Source organism: Corvus kubaryi, unplaced genomic scaffold (genome assembly GCF_017639235.1).
Source record: "Corvus kubaryi isolate FWS band 111438036 unplaced genomic scaffold, C.kubaryi_AGA036_p1.0 37264, whole genome shotgun sequence".
Lineage (NCBI taxonomy): Eukaryota > Metazoa > Chordata > Aves > Passeriformes > Corvidae > Corvus > Corvus kubaryi.
In genome coordinates this window covers 217,381-242,649 of record NW_024581079.1, presented here as the reverse complement: position 1 = coordinate 242,649, position 25,269 = coordinate 217,381, and the positions used below count along the sequence as shown (strand labels likewise).

Genomic DNA, 25,269 nt, shown 5'->3' with positions numbered 1-25,269 from the left:
AACAGGTACCTGCGGCGGCCCCGGCGCCCTGCGCAGGGCCCGCGGCCTCCCGCGCTCGGCCCCCGCGGCGCTCGCTGTGTGCCCGGAGCGCGGGTCCCCGCGCCGAGCGGGGCGTGCTCAGGGCACGGCGCTGCCGCTCGCTGATGGCAGCGCAGCATCGTCCGGGTGGGAACTTGGTAAAAATCGAGCCTGTCGTCATGAGGGCTCCGGCCGGCTGGATTCCCCAATCAGCAGCATCAGTGGCTGCAGCTGCGTGCGAAAGCGGCTTGGGGGCCCGTGTGTGCGGTCTGCTCCGTACCTTTGTGAGCTGCAGGCGGCAATCGAATCTCAGCCCTCGGTGGTCTCTTGTGAGGCGGAAAGGCAAAAGGTACAAACGGGCTCGCGGTGCTTTTCTACATCCTTTGGAGCCGTATAAACACCAGCCAAATGGTGAAATTAATGCTCTGAGACACGTAAAAAGTCAGGGATTCAGTGAGGGCAGACACCCAGCTCTCAGGGGCAGAAGAGCTGGACTTGATTTGTTCGTGAATGTTGAATCGCAGTGTGCATGTTACCTCCTGTGACCAGACTTTCTGTCTGCTCTGATGTGATTTTGCTGCAAGATGTGTAATTGTCAGTGTCATAAAACTTCCACGCTCATAGAACGCACCCTTTCCCTGCGCGTTTGGGGTGGTAATTACACACTTTAACTCTGAGGTTAGAAAGGAGGAGGGCTTAGGAGGCTTTTGGAAATCCTGTGTTCGTTGTGGTTTGTGACAGTTTCATGTTATTTCAGAAAGTAATAGGGAATAAACTGAAAATTAATTTAATGAAAAAATGCTGTATAGGATTTTAGGAAGAAGCAGAGCTCTGGGGTTTAACTAAAAAGTTCTAGATACAATTCCTTCACGTAGTGAAGTTACATTCTTCCAATTTGCTTTTTTTCCTCTGTTTCTCATAGTTGGGTAACTTCCCCTAAATTTGGCAGTAGACTGGCTTCTGTGATCCTTACAGTAAGGACTTGATGTTTTGAGGACTTGGTTGAGATGAGAATATATACAAATTCAAAGTTACACAGGAGATGCAGGGATTGGAGCTGGCAACTTCTATCCCCTTGTGCCATAGCAACAACAGAAATTGTAGACGTTGAGAAATGCTGGGCAGTTTGTTTAATGTTTTCACAAGTTAGAAGGGGTTTTTTTGAAGAAAAAAAGGTTTTGGTGATGTTCTGGGATATTATGAAGACTAGAGCAATGCCGCAATGTACAAATGAAACTGGATCACAAGCAGGAGCTTAGTATTAAATTTTTTGTGTAGGTTTTCTTTTTGTGAATGACATACAGAACTGCTGAGTCTTTCCTATATAGTCATGTTGTCTCTGTCCTTACAGGTACTGAGTACAAGTGGTGTTGGTGTTACTGTATGTGTATTTTACATAGCAAAAAAATCCTAACACACCCTTGGCTTACAGGGGAGAGTTGTATTCAGTCTTACATTAAATTATTAATTAAATAGATTGGAGAGTCTAAACTGCTCCATTCCTTTTTTAGTCTTAGGAAAAAAGAATGCATGCACACAAAACATAGAAGAGTGCTTGGAGGTGTCTTATTCTTTCTCTATGACAGCATCTTGTAACTCAAGCAGGGAGGAAGGCTTGCTTGGGGATGATAGTTCCAGCTTTGTAGTTTACTTTATGTGTGAACTTCGAGCAAAGCTGTTAGCTGTCCTTTTCTAGGCTGTGGTTCTGCAGCCTCAGTCTGTCCTGTCACTGTCCAGTCCTGCTCCCTTCCATGCCCTGGAACTAGTCTTGGCCATTTGGGGATGTGTCTCAGTTCTCTCAAGCTGATAGGTGGAAAACTAGCAATCCTTTATCCAAAAATCCTCCAACAGACCCCAGAATCCTGGCAACCAGCTTAGCTGATCTAGCCTAGCGAGGGGTCCCAGTGCAGGGATTGCTTGCCAGCTGCACAACAGTTCTGTGTGAGCATTGATTCCAGCTGCCTGCAGTCATGGGCTACCATAAACCCCTGCCCTAGCCTGAACAGGGCGAGTACCTCCTTCCTGGGAAAACTCAGTGACCTTTTTTGAGGTCTTGGATGGATGGAAGAAATTAAGTACTACCTGCTAATACCAGTACAGCATGGGATGCCTTGTCTTGGGCTTTATAATATGAGCCCCCTTTTTTAAACTAATGGTGAAAAAAGTGCCTGTTATTTGGCCTTGGATTTGCATCAAATGGCGTGTTTGGTGGCTGAAGTTTTAACGGAACATAATGTAACTGAGACTTTAATTGTCAGTTATTTGAAGAGCTGAAGTGTCATGAACTGTTTTCTTTGTTACTTAGCAGTGGAAATTACTTTTTTTACATTACGAGCTACCAGGCACTTATGTATTTTACTTGTATTATGCTTTGACTAGAAGTCAAGTGGGTAAAATGTAGAACGTTATTGAGATGGTGACTTAGTAGTGGAAACTGGGTCATTTGTACAATTTCATAGCAAATGAAATTCTGAAAGTGTTCCAGAATGGATAGATGTTAAACACTGAAATGACTTAGTGTGAGCTGCCTAAGATCCAAGAAGGAAAGTGTTAGTGGACCACAGTAGAGTGCTTTAGCCAAGGTAATTGGAGATTTTTCCCCAACTCTTGTGATGGGATTGTCATAAAATGAGCGCAAAGCGGCATTCGGTAGATCTTACTCTGGTGGTGTTTCTGCACAACTTTGAAAATGAGGAGTAAGAAAATACATGTGTTGCAAAGGAACGTGCAGTTTGTCTTTCAGTGTTTGCATTGATCTGTGGGTTTTTACATTAATCTCTGTGAAATTATTTTTAAAAGCAGAGTTTCCTAGAAACATGCTTGTTCCGAGTGTAGCAGGAAAGGCTGTGTGCAAAGCAGATCCAATTGGGAGTGCTAGAGCATCAGCATTAGTGGTTGGCCTTTGTGCTCAGCTTCCCAAAATGTGGATTTAAGAGGAGGATGGTTGTCCTGGTTAGATGAGATCTAACAGGCCTGATGAAAACTGAGTTTGATTGCCTGGCTTTGGCAAGAGTGAAAGGTGAAGGTTTGCACTTCCCAGCATCCTTGTGCAGTCTTTAATCAGAGCATCTTTAATAAGTAAGATTGCCTTCATTTCAGCTGAAAGAGTAATTCATATACAGTTAGCTCTGTGCAATTTATATACAGATGATGCACTCTAGACACTTATTTGCATATCCATTAACATGAGAATGCTTTGGAGGGAATGCCAGCAAAGCAGTTGAAAGACACTGATTCTTTGGGTTTGCTTTATACGAGTCCTCCCTAGTGTTTGATGTGGACTTGAAGCATTCCAGGGAAGTGGACTGCAAGGTTCCACATCTCAGTATAACAGATGCCCTTCCAAGTAAAATTATGGTAAGAGTGGGATGATTGCAACCACTGGGTAATACTGTGTAATTATACTTACACATGTTGGGTCCTTCAGAGAAGACCTGAAAATAATTATTTATAATTAGAAGTGGTCTGGCATTTTGTCTGTGTTACAGACTGTAAGCACTTTGTGTAGGCTGGTGGCTCTGACTTGTCTGTCAGCAGTGAAAGCAGGAGTGGTGAAAGTACATACCTGTCCCACCAAAGTTGAATTAATTTGTGTGTATGTATGCATGTGAAGTTGGAAGCATGGATTCATTTGAAGTGGAAGTGAACAGCTTGAGGCTACCAGTGCCATAGGATTTTTTTTCCCCTTACTTAAGTGGAGTTCCTCTCTCTCAGTGTGTACTTCCTTTGAGGTAGAATCTTGAGTTGTCTGACATTTTCTATCCGTTTTCTCTACCTCTTCATTTTTGTGTGGCTTCTCTTTAAGGCATCTCCTGTAGTGTATGTCCATGTGTGGTTCTGCAGTCATTGTCTTCTAATATTTCTAATAGTTGGGGTTTTTGTGTATTTTGCCTAAATGTTCACAGAAGGCCCTTACCCTTGCTGATTTGCCACCTGACAGTCCTCTTTTTGTTCACTGCCATTCAGAATGGTGAGAAGGTTCCAGAGTTTTTTCTCCTTATTGCTGTAGAGACTGCAAGGAGGAGCAGCACATTTGTAGGATATGAGAGTGTGAGAGAGCGCTGTGTTATTTGAGTGGAAAGGTTTATCCATCTCCTTAAGACTTTTACCCCATAACTGGGAAATGCTGAAACCAAAGTGAAGCTTGAGCCCCTAAGGGTTTTATAAATTTAGAGACAAAATGTAACAAAATCGACATTGAAGGAGGAGCAGAAATGCACATGAGAAGAAAATGCAGGGAGATACAAAGGGAACAGACTGAAAGCTTTCAAGAAAGTGAGAGTCATAGTTTAGAGAGAAGGATACACTGAGAAAAGTATGGGAGAAAAGAGCAGCCTTGCTAAAAGAAAATGCTGGTCCAGCAAAATACACCTGTTGATTATGGCACAGAAGAATTAATGCTGCTAAAACTCCACAGGGCTCCAGTGGAATATAGCACTTTATACTTGAAGTATAGCTTGCTGTAGAACATTTTCAAAGAGATTTGTTTCAAATAGTGCTTGATGTGGGTGAGGTGATTTAAACATGCTGCTCTGGGGAACTTTATTCGTACTAAGTGATGTAAATGGCAGGTTGTTTGGTTTTTAACTCAGTGGATTCTATTTTCTTGATGTGTAATCAAGTATGAATCTGAACGAAACAGTAATTCTATGTAAGTTAATGTTATTGGAAAGGGAGGGGAGGAAGCCCGAGAAACTGGTGAATCTTGTAATTCTCTCATATTGACTTTGAGTGTGTTGTGAAACCTGATAATAAACTTTCTGACAGCACTTAGTGATTCCTAATTTTGCACAAATGGCTGTTTTATATCTGTTGTGTACTAGGTGCTGCTAATTCTCTTGGCACAGAGCTGCTTTTAGTGTTCCTTTAAAAAGCAAATTATTTATGCTTTACAGAGTCACTTAATGCAGGTTTATCAGTGCAGCTATACTGATAAACTCCACTTGGATTCCTGCCATAACATATTCTGTAACTAAGGTACTGCATGTGTAATTATACTTCCTTGTTTAATAAACTTTATTTACAAAATTTCATTAAACTGTTAAACTGCTTAACACCCTGTTGGTTGAAGTAAGATAGCATCTCGAGAAGTAGCTCAAGTGTCAGCTATTAGCAGTTAATAAGAAAGTCTGGTTTCATAGGCTGCCCTTCTGTCTTGGGTGCTTGCAGGAAGAATCATAGAGTGTCCTGAGTTGGAAAGGACCCACAGGGATAATCAGTCCAGCTCCTGACCCTGCACAGGACAACCCAAGAATTCCACCATGTCCTGAGAGCATTGTCCAAGCACTCCTTGAGCTGTCAGGCTTGGTGCTGTGAGCACTGCCCTGGGGAGCCTGTTCAGTGCCCAGCCACCCTCTGGGGGAAGAACCTTTTTCAAATATCCAACATAAACCTCCCCTGTGAAGTGGTAAATCTGTGTGTGTGTAGGTATATATATATATATATATATGTGTATATATATATATATATATATATATGCAGAAAGTCAGATGATTGGCGATACTGAGCTTTAAATATGTGGATATTTTTTCTAAAATTCTGAAATAGTAGTTGCAAACAGTATTCCTGTATGAGGCACTTGAGAAGCATCTCCAATGCAATTTTATTTTCCTTGGTGTTTACATACAAGGTTCTTTTTAAAACGGGATTTGGTTTTCTTCGTGTGGGCGATGCTGGCTGTAGGAGCCTGGTTTTTGTGTGAATGCATCATTCAGAAATGACTGGACATGACTGTCGGCTTGTCATAGGCTCTGAAGAACTTGGCAGTAAGTAAACAAAGGAAGAAATGTGGGCTAGCTGTCTCAATGCACAAGAGTCTTTTGCCACTTGCTTCTGTAGTAATAATGATAATTTAGTGCTGGTAAAGGACTGGAATGCCAGGTTCGAAATGCCAGTAGGAATAGACCGTAAGTATTTGCATCCCTTGGCTAGAGGCTTCAAGGAAGAAATGGAAAGAAAGCAAGATTGATAGATGGTAGAGAGCTGCTGAGTGATTGATAGGTGGCATGAGGGGAGAAGTCCAACACATGAGAACTCCTGCAGTGGGTTATGGATCTGCGTGCCATGGGGGGAGCTCGGGGCAATGGAAATATTTTGAAAGTGTGCTCTGCAACAGGGAATGTTTCATTCCTGAGACATTCTCTAGCTGATTGAGGCTTGGGATGCTTTGAAACTTATTCCTGCAGTGATTATTTCCTGCCTGTAGCTACAGCTTTAATATTGAGAAGTAGCGCAATTGCTGCTTTTTCCTTTGTTACTTTTTCTTCCAATATGTTTCCTCAGTTTCCAGTTCCATGTTAGTTGTTGAGGTTTCAAGCTTTCCTTATACCTAAGTAAATACTGGTTTTCTTTTTCTTTATTTCCTGATTCAGTTACTGAAATCATGAATCCTGTGTATAGCCCTGGATCTTCTGGGGTTCCCTATGCAAATGCCAAAGGAATTGGTTATCCAGGTAAGCAACTCTATTTTCTAACAAATTTTGGTTACAATGCTCTTTGCTTGTGATCAAGAAGAAATAGTCACTTAGGAATGCCTTCATGTAAATCTGTTTTGGGATTGGGATGAGGATGCTTTTAAATTTAAAAAATGACATTTCAAGAGTGATGTTATTTCTTCTGTTATATTTCTAACTTCAGTATCTCTTCCAATGCAGCTTATTTTAGGAGCTCTAATAATTACGCCCTGCAAGAAGAGGAGGCAATCTATTTCTGCTGCCAGTTGACTGGCACTGTTAACCTTTCTGTCCTCTAATTCTTGTTCATGCTATCTGTTCTCTGATTGCCCTAAGCATGGCATCAAAGGTGGGACCAAGAAAATGGCCAAAAATGTTTTTGAAATGGAAATACGTTTAATTTCTTGTTTTATCTGTTTCTCGTTGACTTAAAGCTTCTCATGAGGTTTTGGGGTTTTTTCCCCCTCATCTCCTAGTGTGTGTGCAAGGTGGCTTCATTTCTGATGTCTCCATAGTCTAAAAGTTGGATGAGGCAAAATTAGATTTGCACAGAACTTTCCAGGAGGGCTGAAGAGAAGCCTGTGTGCCTCTGGGAGACATTTCAAGCAGCATGTCTTGATGCTGCCTTTTTTTTTCTGTTATCTCTGAGATTAGGGAGTTTCCATCCTGGGAGAGGCTGGAGGGTCTTTTCTGCTCAGTTTTGTATTTCATAAGAAGTTCAACTTCTTTAGCTTTTACAGGGATGCTGTTTTGTGATTTAGTTGGTGTCTGTGTTGGGAGGCAGAAATTACTCTGTGCTGTTACTGTTTATATTCTTGGTAGCTGTACTATATTCTCCTACTGGTATTTACCATTCTTAAATCTGTTTTTCACCTTGGATAATGCACTAGAGTTCCTGTTTTCCTGTTCTGTTTTTCTCTGTTCTTCCTTCCAAATAGTGGTGCATAAATGAATTCTCTTTATTGGCTTGATTGTCTCAAAAGCATTTTAATTTAATTTTTTGCTTTTCATGTTTCTCAAACTAATGCACCTTTCTTGATTTCTACAGTATTTGTAAGGGAAAACACAAAATGTGTTGAAATGTTTTTAAGTCTATTGAGTGACTGGAATGGTGCAGTAATAAATTGTAAAGCTGACACTATGTAACCATAAGTCCTGCAGGATGGTTTTACTCTCTGTAACTGTCTGAGTTATAAAGGCTGTAGTAATCTTACAATAAGGCAAGCAGCAGAGGCTTACTAATTAATAAAATGCATGGGACAGTTATTTCTGTATTTGTAATAGATTGCTTTTCTTTTGCTTTAGATAAAGATTATTATGGATTATTTGAATATAACTTCATATCTTTAGCTCTATTTACTTTCGAAACCCAGATTTATATTAACCAGGTTTTCATTTGTGCTTGTAAGAATCTACATATTGCATCAATGCTCTTGTCTATACTAAACAAAGTTGTACCTTTCTTTAGGAAAAAATATTATTGTAGATTCAGAAATAGCAGTTTAAACAACATCGCAGTCTCTTATCTTTTATTATACTATTATAAATACTAGACTATATATTAAATTATGGAAGTGCTTTATATTTGCCAGTCTGCATAACTAAAATATATGGAATTGAAATAGAATTGGTACAGAAGTGCCTTAAGTGTCATGCTACAATGTGGTTACTTAGAATTCTTCCTCACAGCAGTTAGTTGGTCAGTTCGCACCACTGGGACCCTTAAATTCAGCTTAGTCAATAATGTGTTACACCATTAGATAGTTTGCTGAGCTGCCTGGTCCAGGCTTTAAGATTGTGGGATGAATACAAAGCACATTATCTAAAATGAAAAGTAGACTTGCGTTTTAGGATTTTTTTGAAAAATGTTGCATGACTAAGCCCCCCTTCTTTGCTTCTCCTAATTGAAAAGCTGCAGATTCTCCACTCAGAATCATTGCATTTACATGGGTTGCACGGTAATAGAAAGTGAAGAACGCAGCAGTAGGTGGAATGCGTTATTGAAAGGCAATGTGTTTCTAAAGCTGTTGCATATTTAATAACTGTTTATATTATACTACACCTATTTCAGGCTGTTGGATAGTTTTACAGCAGCAAGAAATCAATATTCAAATGTTCTCATATGGATGGAAGTTCCTTGTAGAAGCTAAAGCTGCTGCTTGTTGTAGTTACATTTTTCACAAATGACCTGTTTCTTGAGTAGCTCAGTGCTCCACAGTGCAGCTAAAGCTGTGAAGGAGGAAAGAAAGGACTGAAAGTGTTTCCCACATGCACTGTTGCAGATGTGTAGTGTTTGAGTAAGGAAAAGCTGTACTAAAGCTTTCCACCAGCAGCTTGTGAGTTTGAAAACTGAAGAGCTATTTACACTCTGAAAAGTTGTTATGACTTGGATATGTTATTTTTAACTTTGATTTTTAAGCCTAATGCTTTTCTTAGTCTTATCCATGCTGACCACCTAATAGTCGTGCCAAGTGTATGTCACTTGATATGTTTACAGAGTGCTGTACAAAACTAGGTTAGCATATATAGTCCTGAGCTAAGTAATTCTTATTGTTGGGAGTAATTGCTGAGGACTCTGGGATTCATAGTGAAATAAAAGCCCTTCAGATCTGAACAGCAATTTAAAACTAAGCTCGGAGTCTGACAGTGGATATGCAAATATTAATTGCCTTTTATCTGAAGAAGCTGAAATCTTTCTATGTAGAGAGCAGAATGTGGTAGTAACTCTATCTTTCTGAATACAGACATCACTTGGTTGTACAGATTTGAATAATGTAAATAGGTTCTTGGGAAAACTAATAGCTATTGTTAATTCAGAAATTTCACTTACTAAATCTAAACAAGCTTCATGTCTTTCCAATAAGTAGCTTTTGCAAATGCTGTGTTGTGCCTTACACTGGAGTATATTACAATGTTCTCTGGTGTGGAAATGTTTCACTGTAATTTTGCCAATACCTCTGTGAATCACTTGTTACTGTTGTCACTGTGTGTGTCTGAAACTGGGGAGCTTGTTTGATACCAAGTGTAGTAGCAAATATGTGTCAAATTCAGCAAGCAGTTTGGACTACTACTGCTTTGTACTTTCTACTTGAGATATCTCTGATCTGGAGAGTCAGAGTCACTCTAACTTTTAGGGATTTATTTCTGTGAAAAAGTCCATTCAGATAAGTGCTAAATGTGCATCTCCCCAGGGGGAGGCGTGCAGGACAGTTACACAAAACTTTGTTTTCCAACTAACTTAACAATTAGTTGTCCAATGGAGATCGCTGAAAGAGGGGTGTAAGAGAGAATGGACTTGTGAAACCATAGCTGTTCCCTTCACTTAGCATTCATCTTCAGGGGGCTTGGGAGAAGGGGATTGCACTGTTTTGTTTGAGGAGGTGGGATTGTGTCTGTTTGCTTGCCTCAGGTAAAGCATGTGCATTGAGAACTTTGAGTAAAGTCAGTCTAGAAAATAACTTTGGTGTGTTCTTTCTTCTAGCTGGCTTCCCCATGGGCTATGCAGCGGCTGCTCCTGCCTATTCCCCTAATATGTATCCTGGAGCAAATCCTACCTTCCAAACAGGTATGTGGAATTGGCATGTCAGAGCAAGAACCTGACATTTACAAGTGGTTAGAAGCAAGAATGAGGAAAAGCTGTAGGGGCTTACAATAACACTTGTACTGTGGGATAAGTTTTATGTTACCTTGAGTATGACCTGTAAGGAATCATCTGATAAATTAAAGTTATAATAATCTTAAGTCATACTGCATGCACCTTCCAAGAAGGGAACAGCTGATGTTTTAGCTGTTGTTTCTGTATTTCCGGATGATCTTTGAGGTTTGCATTACATTTCCCTTCACTGCTTCCTTCATGGTTCTGCTTGCTTTGCATCCTACTGGTCATTTCCAGATTCCTGTTTTTTCTTCTGTCTGTTATCCTCAAAATTATTCTTTTTCATCCCTCTCTTAAATGGTATCTTTGCAAGTTCAGCTTTCTGGCTTCTCTCTGCCCTTAAAATTGTCTTGCACAAGCTGATGGTCTGGAAAGCCTGGTTGCTGGGTAGAACTGATTGAGCATTGTGGATACAGGGGAAGGCCTTACGTAACTGCACTTATATGGGTGTTATTTAAGAAAGGGAATAGGATGAGCCTTGGAAAAGGGAGGTGGAAAAACAGACATGGAAAACAAGGCCTTCATCAAAGTTATTTTTGTGTAGTTCTGTTTTCCCAAATAGAACATGATTTTAATGTGCTGATAGTTGAAACAAAACAGAGACTGGTAGCATTTAATTTCCACTTAAAGCAGGAACATGCACCTGATACAACAGTATTCTCCCTATGGTTATTTTGTATAGGGAGGAATTCCTTACATTGCTTTGGTAATGTAGAGCTGGGCATCCTCAGAACCAAGTTTGCCTGTGAATGCACTTGTTTAATTTATGGTAATAGGAAAGGATACTGCTTGAAATTGGGAGGCTTATGTTGTGGAAGCTTGCTTGGTATTGAAGTTCAGTGTTTGTAATGGATGGACTTTAACTACCTGGAGACTCTTGAGGGTGTGTCAGCAATTACTGAGGCAAGACTCATCTAAAATGTGTGCCTGCAGAACCTGTTAGAAGTGTGTAGCTTTCCTTGGAACTCTGTGGGTTGGTACAACCTGTGTCACTGTTCAGTTTGCTGCTTGGAGGCAGAGTGAGTACAGACTCAGACTTCATCTTGTCTTTGGCCTTGAATTTAAGGTAAGGAAACAGATTAATGTTGTAAGTTCCAGGAACTAAAAAAAAAAAAAAAATCTATCCCATGGCTAGGTATTGCCACTGTGCCAGTATCGTATCTGGGGCTGCCAGCTTGCATCTGCACTGGATTGCTTCAGAACTTACTCCGAGAGCCACGTTCAAGGAAGAGTAGTTCCCATCAGGGTAGAACTCTTAGCTCAGGGGGCAGAACCCTGTGTGGGCTTTTATTATTGTCTTTACTGCTATCAGGTGGTTTCAGTTTCACTGCCTTCTGTGCTGCCCTGCATATATCCTGCAGCTGTGCTGAGGAGTAGCTGTAGGCTTTGATTCTAGGGTCAGGTAACCAAAAGGTAGCTCCAGTCTTAGTACAGGTTGCAGTTTGCAAATCCTGCTGCAGGAAGATGAGGCCAAGCTGCATGGAATCAATTTAACTAATCATGGGAAATCTGGGGAAGATTCTTGACCTGTTAGACTTAATCATGTTGTAATATTAGTTTGCACTGATTAATCTTGGAATATAGCTCATGCTATATAGCAAAGTCAAAGAAAGAACTTTTTCACTTCTAGGAAAAAGCAATAAAGATGAATAGAAGTTGTATACTGTCATTGAATGTCATTAATTTTTTAAAAAACTAGTATTGTTAGTCTTTCTTGCTGTTGAATAGGAAGTAAGCTTTTATATCAGAACTAAGAATAGCTTTAATTTTTTGCTGCTCTTTAAGCTGTTAACAAAAGTTCAAAATGTACAGACCTCTAATTCAGGCAGATAACAACTTGGAGTACTTTGTACTAACAGCTGGGATTTTTTTATATCTTTTTTAACCTTTCTGATGTAACCTCTTGTTTGTAGAATCAAAGCTTTTGTAAATTCATATTACACAGCAGCATTTGAATGTGCTGTGCCACTGCTGTTGTGAAAGGGTACTTTTTTTAAAAGGTAACTGTCTTAAATTACTGTGGTTTTGACTTACCCTGTAATTTACTGTTAAGGTCTTTGCTCCATATAAGGGAGAAAAAAAAAATAATTGGGAAGACAGAATACCTCTTGTGCAGATTTACCACTTTGCAAGAATGAAAGAGAAATAGCCTGTGCAGCTGTATCAGTGGGTTTTTAGAATGAGAGTAGGCTTCACTGAGGACATGGTTGTAGTGATTCTTCATGTTCAGCATTTTGTAGCTGGGGTTTTCACCACAAATAGCTACCCATACTAATAGATGTTCCTTCTTCACCATGCTGTATCTGTGAAATACTTAGGATCTCTAAAAGCAAGAGTTCAGAGTAAGTGCTGCGGTGCAGCTTTTTAAAAGGTAATAAATTCTGTTAAAAAGAAACAGTGAAACTATTTCTTTGTAAGCTAAACAACTTTTAGTTTGAAGGGTGTAATGAAATTGAACAGAAGCCCAGACTTCTTCAAGAAGAATGAAGGTCATGTGTCATCATGCTGTTTGCACAGGCTGATTTTTGACAGCACAAATGCCAGCATTCTCTCTGCTATGCAACTTCAGATCTGTTCTCTGTATTGAAGTCAGCCCATTCCGGACAGTTTTTAAAATCAACCTAATCTCTACTCTGATAGTCTCATTTTTTTCCTGTAATTACCAAGTGTCTGTTCTGCCTTGCCCTGCCCTGGTACTAGTTTGTTCAACTCCAACTAACTACAAATTGTAGCTGTGGATGTTGTGTCTCCTAGTGTGGTAGGACCTGCATGAGATCCAAGATGTTTTCAAAACAGCACAGGCGAGGGCCTTGGTGCTTTCTCCAGACTAGGTCATGCCTGTTGTTTGCTACCCTAGATGTTACTCCTGTTGGATGCTGCTGCTGAGGTGTTTGTATTCCCACTCTGGCAACAGAATAATCTTGGGAGTGTAGCACACAGAAACATTATATATATAATCTATCTCACAATTTCCTCTACGCCTCTTCAAGCCCTTGTTCTGACCCTGAGACCTTGTCTGATGAGGGCTGGAGAAATTATGGAAAAGCTGTCTTTGGGCAGGGTCTGAGCCAGCAGTTGCTACTTATCCCTGTAAAAATTCAACAGTTCCAAACATTTACAAGGCAAACTGATTTTGGGGGCCTTGTAACAGGAATGCCAACCACCTTCTGATGGCATCTGAAGTCTTACTGTAAAGCATAAAAACAGTTCTTAAGTGATGTTTAAGGATATGTCTACATATATAATACTCAAAAATAAGAATTAAGGATCTTAAGTGCCTTCCAAGTCTAATTTGCAGTTGCACTGAACTTTGCAGTGTTTGTGTTTTAAAGGTAGAGCATTTCATGTTTATTTTAGCAGTTCAGAAAATGCCAGAAAACAAATAGAAATAAAAGTAAGCTGAAGTAGGGGGTTGCAGATTTTGTCTCTGTTCTCTGAAAAATCCATCATGAGGTCTTTAGATGATTCTGGCTTTTGTAATTCTTACTCTTGTGCTGTGTCATCTCCTACAGCAGGTTAGTTGACTGCTACTGTGTTTTGCCAGTACAATTTGGGGTTGTGTGGAGAATTGACTGACACTTACATGTGCCAAGTCCTCCTATGTAGGGATGCTGCCTAATATGTTATTATGAAAATGCACTTTTTGCCCCATATCCATAGACTTGAAAAGTAAATTGTGCAAGTGCACAGTTAACTTAGTTGACGCAGTCAAATACTATTTCCAGACTGTTGCCAGTATTAGGTAAATGATAGAACTTACGCTTGGATATTGGGACTAACTTAGGAAGTACTCACATGAAGCTTATGGAGTTGGGAAATATGAGAATTGTTGTGCCTGACTTTGGAAAGCATCGTGCTGCTGAGTGTTTTCCACGTTTTAATGCAGCTTTCCCTTTGTTTCAGGTTATACGCCAGGCACCCCATACAAAGTGTCCTGTTCACCCACCAGTGGAGCAGTGCCGCCGTACTCGTCGTCTCCGAACCCCTACCAGACTGCTGTGTACCCAGTCCGAAGTGCCTACCCACAGCAGAACCCATATGCACAGGTCCGTGGGCAGAGCCACAGAATGCCTCTGTGGGCAGTGCTGTGTGTGGTCCCTGTGATAGCTGTGTGAGCTCTTCCAACTTTCCATCACGTTCATTTCTTTGTGGATGGAGAGAATTTGTAGCTGCCTACAATAAGAATTCTTAATACAGTGATTTAGTGTGTGTGTGCAGTTTTACACTCTCTCTTGCATGACAGTTACTCAGCACTTACTGAAGAGACACTAAATTCAGTAGTTACCAAAACAGGCTGGATCCTATAGCTACCTATATCCTGATTTTTGTTTTGTCAAAAATGGTCACAATTTTTTTAATGGAGTTTCTGTTGTGATTTCAGGGATTTACCAAGTCTCATGCTTGGGAAGCTGTTGAAAACTATTGGAAAGGGTAGAATTAAGATACGTTAATAAACGTGATATTTTGGGGAAAGTTTGCCTTTTCATAGTGGAAACTCACCTGGCATGTAAGCAGTAGCTGAAGAGTATTAATAAGCACTTAACAAGTTTTATTCAGTCTGCTTAGTGTACTTGGATTTGCCAAAAACATTGGGGTATTTTACTAAAAGCAACTGAATAAAAAGTTGTGAAGGAATGAGGAATCTGTCATGGATTAATATACTAAAAGAATCAAAATGAAGAGAATGAATGATGAATGAGCCCTTATTGTTGAAGGTACAGCTAGCATCTACAAAGGTCCCTACTTTGTTATTCTAAATGCCTTAAAAAGGGATAAAATGTTACACTGTGAGTGAAACACAATTGTAATAGTTAAAATTAATGTTTTGGCTTCTGCTCTGTAAATTCATTGCATCTTTAGAGTAATACTTTTATTTTATGATACATTTGTGAAAGAAGATACCATTTATCTTCCCCAGCAGATACACTGTAATTCCTTAATGTACTGTTATTTTCTCCAACAGCAAGGCACTTACTACACACAGCCTTTATATGCAGCACCACCCCACGTAATCCACCACACCACAGTCGTGCAGCCCAATGGAATGCCAGCAACCATGTATCCTGCTCCGATCCCGCCGCCCAGGGGGAACGGGGTCACCATGGGGATGGTGGCTGGGACGACTATGGCAATGTCAGCAGGTGTGTGCACTTCCAACCATTGCTTTTTCTCAGTGGAGCTCTCCTTTGAGCCCGGGGTGGAGCACAGCTATGTTACAAAATGTGATGCCTCAGGTGTACTTGACAGAATCATACAAATGTTAGTTTAGCAGGTTGTGTGGTGCAGTGTCTTCTGAGTGAGCCCAGCTGGGTCAGGGTTTGTTCTTGTTCAGCAGTACCTTGATCACCTCTAAGGATGGAGGTACCACATCCTCTTTTCAGAGTTGGTATTATGAGACTTAGTAGTTTTTCTTCATATCTGTATAGAATATCACTTACTCTTAACACCCTTTGCATCTTGTCATACCAGTGTCAAAAGTGTGACTTCCTCTTCCCAATGCATTTCTCTGAGCCAGTTGAAAGCAGCAGCCTCTTAGAGCTGAGGACAATGCAGTGTTTTGGGCCCACCCCTCGTATCACAGACCTTCCTTGTCTTGAGATACAACACTTCATGTGTTTGCAGTACCTGCAGGTTCTCTGTGCCATGGGAAATGGTTGGGGATGTCTACTTCCTATTGCCAAACTCTTTTAGTGGTAGTGTTTTGGAGAGAATGGTGTTTAACCAATAATTCAGTTTCATCTCGGTGTGTTTGCTGAGGGGGGTGCTATGCTTTGTTACTCACTGGGTGTTAACTCACAAAGAAAAGTCCACTTTCACTCAAGGGACACTAATTTAGAAATTGAAAAAACAAGAGCCATAAGTTTGTTTCTAGATTCTGGTTTCTATCCTGTCAAAATTACAATTTAATTTGAGAAACCTCAAAACTAGAGGAGTTAGGTGTTACAAACTGAACTAACATTAGAGCTTCATTCATGGGGACAAAGCCTATCTGTAATAGTGCAAACAAGAACTATCTTATTCTGATTATCAGTCAAGTTATCTCTACCATCAAATATTCTTAATGGCATGTAAAGCCTGCTGTGGGAAGAGTTGCTTATGTTGCAGGGTTTCTGCTAGAGTTATTTTTGAGTAATGAATATCTTTGTATGCATTGGCCTAAACATCCACTGGGCTAAAATGGCCCCCTTGCTTAAAGGCTTGAAGAAGATTGGGACTTGAGTGCAAAATGATAGTGGTAACTTTGAAGATGAACAAGTTGTAACTGTCTTTAAAATTAACTTGTTTTTCTGCCCCGCCTCCCCCCCCCCCCCCCTTTTTTTTTTTCTCCTCTACTAGAATTTTTGCTTACTGAAAAACTGTTCTCTTCGTTCTAGGTACTTTGTTGACAACTCATTCCCCAACTCCAGTAGCCCCTCATCCAGTTACTATGCCCACATATCGGGCTCCAGGAACACCAACCTATAGTTATGTGCCCCCACAGTGGTGATCATCCTGGCAGTCAGTGTAAGTTACATTGAAAGCAGTTAATCTTTATTACAAACAACAGCATTGCAGGTTCTTTTGGGGACATTTTGCAAATGATAAGCAATGGAGGGTGCTTCTACAGTACTCCATTTGAGCAGGAATACTCAAAAATGCTACTGGGATTTCTTCAGTGGTCTGTGTCTTCACAAGTCATGAATCATTTCATGAGGCGTGATTGTCAAATATGAAAGAATGAGCCTTAAGTTTGCCTAATTAAAATACATCTGGAATTAAATATATTCAGTATTTTGGAATCACTGTTGAATTCAGCAGTACTGTGATTCCTGAATGAATGTATTTGACTTTGTAGTCTTACCTGTGATCGGCAAAATATGTAGGCAAAGTGTTTTGCCTTGCTCAGAGCAAGTATTCCTCACAAGCTGCTGAAACAGATAACCTTGAAATAATTTTGTATATTCACTCTGTTTCAGGTAAGTATCAGTTCATACTGCGTGCGGTCAGCATAGAAAAAGCATTTTTAGTGTGAGCCAAAATTTAGATCATGGATTTCAAGAAAAGGAGTTTAATTTTGAAATCTGCTATAAAGTGGGGTGGATTTTGGGGGTGTAATCTGTGTCAAACTGACACGAGGACTAATGTTTTTGTGATACCCACTTCATTTCTTGTTTGCTTGGTTATTTTTAGCTTAAGTTGAAAACAGCTTCATTTGAAATAATGGCTTGTCAGACCAACTGAACTTGAAATTTTCACTTTTAGTCAATTTAGTTTATGACAAAAGTTAACTTTAACTTTCTCTGGATTTCTGTTTCAGCAGTTAGAAGTACAGAGTTCTGAGATTGCAGGTGACTATTCCCTTTGAGATAGTAATGTAGCAGCCATTTCTCATTTTGCTGTGATGCTACATAGCTGTCTGCAGATCTGAAGTGTTTCACATGAAATATTTCAGCCAAGAGTCTTGCATTACATGAATATAAGAAGTGAAAATTATGCTGGGAATAAACTCGTTACTGCTGGTAATTAAATTTAGCACAAAATACCTTCTTAATATTGCGTCTTCTACATTACACACAATGGTAGTGATGACAGAAAGCTGGACTGGACATGACAAGAGCAAGTCCATGTAGTGTGCTGTTAGCCCAGAGGGCTGGACGTGTCAGCTGGCAGGATAAGTGCTAGGGTAACATTATTTAACACTTAACATTTGTTGATAGATGTGTGTATCAGTGTGGTGCATGCAATGCTAGTGTGTTCTGCCACACTCAAATAACATTTCACCTAATTGAGAGTATTTCCCACTCTTTTCCCCCCTCTTAATGTAGGTTTAAAGATGGGAGATATGCAATCAAGAAATTGAGGTTTAAAAGTTGGTGCTGAAGCCCTCATGCCTCCAACCAGGACTTTCCTTCTGAATGCTTTCAACACTCGGCTAAACACTACTAATTCCTGATCACTGAAGATTTTCCAGTGCTGCATATCTTACATCTTGGAACTCCAGCAGTTAGTCTTAAAGCAAATCCTGTTTTGTGGACTGTCTTGCAATTTTTTAGCTAATTATAATGATAAAAAGGGAGTATAAATTTATTCTGATCCATATCTAGTTGAATGCATGTTAAAACACAAAAACAAAGCTTGCTCAATCTACCTGCAGTGACTGATGCAAAAACCATCATATGCAAATCCAAAGGAACCGAAAAGTATTTTACAACTTGTATCACTAATGCACTGTTGTAATGTATGCAGGGTCTGACAAGGTAGAATCATGAAAGTGAGTTTCTTTCTAGAATACCGTAACATACATTAGATGAGTGCTTCAGCCTGTTTCAGGTTGATGGAGTTGCCAGTTTAATAGGGGCATATTTTTATTTAAGTGATGTGTTCTTTTCAAATTCAGCTAATAAATTGGAGTGACTGGAAAATGAGTCAGACAAGCTGTAGAAATCCCGCACACGATTAGTTTACTTCATACCTTTTCATTTTCATTGTATGAAATCAGTGTTATACAGATGTTCTTAAGGATCAGAATGAAATGACAAAGGTAATGCTGTGTGTGCCAGTAAATAAGGCAGACCTCCTTGAGGCAAAACTGGCTCTTAGGAATAGTAGGAGGTGATATCACCTGGATAATGAATAGCATGTCCTGGGGAGATTTCTAACCAGTACTATCTTTCAGATAATGCAAGATGTGTCAAAGTGAGACTGCCACACAGACTGATAGAAAAACACTTCCTTTTAGTTCTCAGTTGAGCAAATTCGTGCTGTTTTTCCTGAAGAATGTTGTAGTCAGTTGAAAACGTATGTGCAGTTGATCCAGCTTGCTTTCCAGAAACTTAAGAAGTGCAAGGGCTTTCTGCAACAGAGTTCAGCTGCATGTTATTCTGAGGAAAGCTTGTGTGCCTGATGAGTATGTTAAAGGGGAACAAATCATTTTAACACAATTTCCTTATTATCTACTTGCAGTATGGACTATGGATACTCTGTAGTAGGGCTGCCAGAATATAGAGGGTTTAAATATCAGTTTCATTTTGATTTTTTTTCATGAAAATATTTGTAATTGAAGTAGGAGCCATTTGTTGGTTACAGCCTTTTGGTGTGTTTTCTTAGTATTTTCTTTTTTTTACTTCCTAAATTGCACTTGGAAGCACGTAAAATAAGACTCGACTGCAGATTAGCATTTCATTGCAATGAGTCATTTGTGATATTCTTTCTTGCAACTTCAATTTTTAAAGTACCTCAAAGCAAATGCTGTGGGGATAAAGGGCTAGCCTTGGAACCCATTTGTATACCAAAATTATAATGGGGGAGATTTTAAATTTTTAAATTTGAATATTGCACATTAAAACCGAGGTTCTTCTTAAACCTGCTTGATTTACATTTCCAGAAAGATGCAATTTTTTTTTATACATTCTGCCTGCAATAAATTATGCAGTAAATGGATGTAAAATGTTGTTCCCTTTTAAGCATTTACACAAAGGTATATCAGGCTGTCTTGTTCTCGTAGGTTAACTTCCATTCAGAATTAAATTTTTTAAGTTGTGTATCTTAGTTATGCTTTGTTTTGGGGTGTTCTGCTCCTGTACAGGTTTGGCAGCTGATTTGAGGTAGCATCAGTGCTGATTTAGTGCTGCCATCCCAGTACTCTGCCCTGGTGAAAGGCTTGTGTACCTTCATACCCCATTGGTGGTTAGAGCCTTCAGTAACTTTATTTTTTACAGTAAGCACTCTCTGTATTTTGTACCCTTTTTTTTTTTTTTTTAATAAAGTTTAGGTTTATTTTGCATGAATCACTGTCAGTGGATGGCCCCCTTATTTCTAATGCCTTGAACATAACTATGTTGTTGGAATAAGTACTTTCAACCTTACTCATGAGCACTTACTGCAGCTTAGGGATCTCCGTATGTTTTTATATGGAGCAGAAAATTATCCAAGACGTACTTAATTGAATGTGCTTTGTTCAAGTGTGTGTAACAATTCCATTTGTGTTAGATTTGCAGCTGTGATTAGTCAGGTGTGGCAGAGCACAGTGAGCACCAATGCAGGGCGCTCGTCCTGAGCGTGGTTTTAACCAGGAGCTGAGGGTTGGAGCAGTGCTGTGTTGGGGAGGAGCTCTGAGGGCCAAGCTGGAAGTTTTGCTGTCTCCTGTCTCATCACCATAAACTTAAGTTTTGAAGGTCGTAGGAGAGAACTTCCATGAATGCTGCAATAGAGAAATAGTTTAGGAATTAATATAACTTCCTATATATTTGCTCTAACTTCAGATTCCTAAATGTCACCTTGGAATTGGTCTCTGTATAGTATTCCATAACACTTAGGCAGTCTCACTTACTTGAGCACTTTTTTTTCTAAGTTGCATTATGGGATTCATCCAGGAGGGAGAAACTGTACCTTGTTCAAAGGTACTGCACCTTCCAGTCCTGAGCGATTCTGATCCTACTGGGAGGCTGGAGCTTGTCTCCAGGAGTTGTTATGAAAAGTAACCAAAAGCACAGTGCAGGGGGACGGGGGGAATATGTGTATATATAACTATCTTAATGGTATTTTGTTGCAAATAGTAGAAAGCATGGATATAAAACTGCAGTGGGGGAAACTGTACATCATTAAATAGGCGTTTACACAGTGAGGGTCTTACGAAACATTCTCTCCTGCTTTTTATATAACATTCCCTATTTAGAATTCCTTTATAAATGAAAACGCAGTATGTGTTTGCACTAGAGCTCCTCAGCAAATGAAAAGAGCTAGTGCAGTAGAGACATTTCAGATCAAGCTTCTCTTTAAAAAAAGAAAAAAAACTTTTATGGCAGCTTTATATGATTAAAAAAAAAAGTACTACTATAAACCTGGAACTGAAAATAACTGTTGCAGCAATAACAAAGAGAAGTCCAAGAATTTTTTTTTAATTCAAATTTCAGGTGTTGCGTCTAGATAAAGTATTTTTTAAAAACCGAGGTATTCCCTATGTCAGTAATAGCTGATGAAAATGTCTTTTAAATGTAGCAGCAGCAAAAGAAAAATGGCTAATTGGCACCAAAAACATGTAGCCCTAGTCAGTGTGGTGGTGGTTAACTAAATACTAGGAAGGAAAAGAGACAACTTACTACTAGATGTTGCTTATGCTTGTTGTAACCCTCTCCTGTTTGGAGTTTCTAGGAGACATGCAGGAATGCTGTTCAAGAAAGCTTCGTTTTGAGTGTACTATGCAAGGTAAATGCTTAGATGCAGTGGTAGATGAAAAAAGTCCTTTATTTTAGTTGAAGTTCTTCCTTGTATTGCTTCATCCACTGAAAAAGCGAACCAAACAACAGAAGCAAACCACCACCCGTAAGTACCACTGTGTGTTAGTGTTGTCAGGGTAGCTGATGGTACAGAGCTGCACCAGGGTACTCAGCATTGGCTGCTCTCCATGGGGCGTTCTGCCTTCACTGCTCCTTGGGTAGTAAGGCAAGAGCACTGACTTGGAATCACTCCCCAGTGCTTCAGCACAGTATTCCACACCGTTCATTTGGGTTTTGCTCAAATAGGTAAGCGCAGCAATCTGATACCACCACCTAACTCTAGGGTCAAACTCATGCCAGGAGTGGTGACTACCATGTGTGTGAAAACTCCCATCTTAGGAGCGTGAGCAATAGTGATGCTTCAGCTGGAGCTTGAGGGACGGGACAGATGCTGTGGCTGTGCCTGGTCCGTGGCTGCCCGGGCTATGTTTGTGCAGTGTTCCTTAGGAAATAGCCCTGATCTGCCCCAGCCTGCTCCAGCATGTGTCAGTCCAGGCAGGCTCCTCAGCCCTGTGGGCCAGGCTTTGTGCAGGCTGTAAAAGACATGGCAATTTCCGCTTGTTCATGTTGTTCTCATTAAGAAGTGTCAGTTTCTAATCCTGTGTTGTATCAGCTCTAGGCTTCCTGCAGAGCCCCTCACGCTGAGGAGGTAAAATGCCACGGGCCAGGAACACCTGCAGCAGGGTTGGGCAGCTTGTGCACCAGGGCTGGCCCAGAGTCGAGCTGGTTCCCACATCTGCTGGGAAGGAGCAGGGACTCTGGGCAGGCTGGGAGCACCTCTGCCCGGGGTGCTGAGGGCAGGTGAGGAGTGTCCTGTAGGCACAAGAGAGGGAAGAGGAACAGTGCTTATCTGGGGACAAGAAACCTTTTCTTGTGCAGGTTGCATATAACACTGAAACATCTGAACTTCAAACGTAGTAAGGGTCCATTTGTGATTTTTAAAAGTACTCTAGACAATTTATGGGCCCTGAAGTTTCAACATCAAGAAAATGACCATGACTTTTCTAAACTGGTTGTGACTTTTGGGCACTTAGCAGGCAAACTGGGAAAGCTTTTTTAGCTGGCTGCTGTACAGACTTGTTTTAAGTAGAAGGGATTTGTTAGTGGGTTTTTTTAATTGTAATGCTATTATTGGCTGCCCTCCTGTCTTAAGATCTAAAAAAGTGAGTGCATGCAATGGAAGTACAAGAGGCCCCAGTAATAGTTTTCCATGTTTGTTATGAAATAGACACAGGTTTCCTTTTTATGACTTTTTTTAAAACTGTCTTAGGAACAGTTGTATTGGTACTTTTTTTTTTTTTTAAGTTTAGGTCAATGTTGTCTTCCAGAATAAGTTTTAAGGCATCACTCACTCCTGCATTGAACTATTGCATCAACACAAAGAGTGGAGATTCCATTCTGAGCCAGTTCAATTGTGAAAATTCATACTTTTTTATTTTTTATGCAATTCAATGAGTAGATGAGCTCAAGTTTAAATTCTTAAAAGCACGTTTATTGTAACAAGAATTGTTATGTATTAATACTTCAGTTTTCAATAAAGATTGACTTGTGTTGCTTATTGTGGTTTCTTTCCTATTGTCTTTGGTGACATCCTTCCGGAAAACATTCTGTGCTGGGGAACAGTATGGTGCATTTAAACTCTTCAATCTCATGGAATCTGGTGATTGATGGAAGCAAAGCAAATGCTGAAATGGGTTCAGTGACTTTTCTCGGTGAGGTTTCTTGATGCCTAACAGAACACAGTGGCAAAGGCTCCTCACTGGGGAGTAAGCTGCCCTAAGTTGTCCTGTCTGAGAGTATGGTAAAGATGTGCAACTCTGCCTTGTTCCCTTTTGAGACATTTCCTGGGGTTTGGGAGGTTTTATTTTATAGTTTAAAACAAAGGAAATGGAACAGATGTAAAATTTGACAATACTTCAGCATTTGCTTCGTACCAAATCCATGCTGTTTGATTGGAGAGGTGACAGCCCCTGAGCAGAAAGCTGTTATAAATCAGTGTCTTGAGTGTTCCCCAGAAGGAAAAGAGCAGAGTAGGTGTGAAGTGTGGGTAATTATCCTATTTCTTCAGTGTGTGGGTGGTTGTAAAGCTCTAATGTTAAAATGGAATTATGTGTATTTTGGGGGAACAGAACTAAGCTGCTTGAACTAACTGGCTATTTTCATTTATTGTAGGTCTCCAAAAATAACAATAACTTACCTGGTAACCTTCTGGAAAAAAGCAACACATGGAAGAGGAAGGTGCAACGTGACTGCATCAATCTGCAGGAATAGTGTTTCGTTGTCAGGATTATTGCTACAGGTAGTTTTAAGTAGTTGAGCTTCTAAAATTGTAGCCGAGCACCAGGGCTACCATGGACAGATTTTTTTCCATGTGTTTTACCTCAAGCTAATTGTTGGTCAGTTATCCTGGGATTGCTTTCATGTTACAGGTTGATAGGTTTGGGAGTGGGTTTTTTGCAGAGCACTGCAGCTAATGAAAATTCATAATCCTCAACCAGTGGGTTGCTGAAATCTGGTATGCTATAAAGGGAAAAGCTGTTCTTCAGAATGGTCCTGATCACTCTTGGGCTAGAGGGATTCTGATGTACCTGTTCTCCTGGGAGTCTCGTGCTGTGAAACATGACTTTGTACTGTATTCAACATTTGTAAGGACATGGTACTGAACTCTTAAGTATCTATGTAGAGTTTCTTTCATGGTGGTTCTGAATGTATCCATGGAACTGCCAAAATGATGGGTCAGTAATAGTTTGACTTTTCGCTCTTGCCAGATTGATTTTGCAGTGGCAGTGTAATGTGTGTTACCCTCCACCTCACTGACGAGTGACTATTGATTACTTGCTGTGGAGGTCAGATGTATTGATAAGCACACCCTTATTTAGGGGCAGCTTGGAACATCTGAGGACAGCCAGAGCCCCTTCCCAGAAAGTATCTGCTCAGTTAGTGATTGGTAGAAATCAGGCAAGAAGATTTGAGTTTCAAGTTTTCCTGTAACTAATTATGGGCAAAACTAAAATTTGCTGTTTCTAACATCTTGCTTTAGGTTCTAAACTCCATGGCTTGCTGTAAACAAAGTCAGGTAACAGAAATAGTTTCATTGGCGAGCTCCCTCGGAATCAGGAATGATGTATTCATTATTACTTAGATGGGGATATTTTTGTGTAGGAGTGGAAGGTGTTGCTGAATTGCATGGATAAAATGGATGACTCGTGTGTCGGAGGCTAAGTGCTCTCCAGGATTTTATTTCAGTATCCATCAGGCTATTACCTCTCCTGCCTCAATCATCCAGAATAGAATGGAAGCCATGTGACCACTTTAGGTTTTTAATGTTTATTTTAAACAGCAGCCAGAAGTCCTTGGTAGCTGTGGGAAGCTGGGTTGTGTCACAGGGAGAATGGCAGATGTAGAGGGGAGGCTGTTGAGCATTGTGGGTACAAGGAACCCACAGCTGTGGTCCTTAGTGGGCTAAGAGATACTTCCAATGCAAATGTGACAGAACTTGAAACTGAGCAGCTCAGCTGTCAGCTTAAATTACCACAGCTGGACCTTCATTTTTGGGCTATAGTAATCTACTTTGTAGTGTTTAACAATAGCTTTTTCTTTTCTGGGCAAGAAAGGTAAAATATGTGGACAAACTGATGCTTCAGAAAGGAGGAGGGGAACACGCCTTCCCCAAGTTTTGCTTTTGCCAGCCTTGTAAGAATTGTAATAATGTGAAGTTCCCAGTTGAGCTCAAATGCAGTTCCCTCTGCTTCAGTGAACATGTGGCTGTGTTTGGGGATAAGGTTTTTCTTGATGGTGTGATTTAGATAGCAGGTATATTATTTCAGGTTGCTAGAGGTTAAAGAAAAAGAGCCACAAGTTATTATCAAGCCCGGGTAATGAGTGGGTG

At 40.2% G+C, this 25,269-nt stretch overlaps 1 protein-coding gene across 1 annotated transcript; it reads left to right on the top strand.

The window, feature by feature from the left end:
• The first annotated feature begins 230 nt into the window (after window positions 1-230).
• Window positions 231-22,938, top strand: FAM168B (family with sequence similarity 168 member B). The gene is made up of 7 exons (XM_042024514.1): window positions 231-367; window positions 6,390-6,470; window positions 9,952-10,035; window positions 14,029-14,171; window positions 15,089-15,266; window positions 16,500-16,629; window positions 17,931-22,938. The coding sequence occupies exons 2-6, from the start codon at window positions 6,401-6,403 to the stop codon at window positions 16,610-16,612; spliced, it is 588 nt and encodes a 195-aa protein (XP_041880448.1). The 5' UTR covers window positions 231-367; window positions 6,390-6,400; the 3' UTR covers window positions 16,613-16,629; window positions 17,931-22,938.
• Window positions 22,939-25,269: the final 2,331 nt, after the last annotated feature.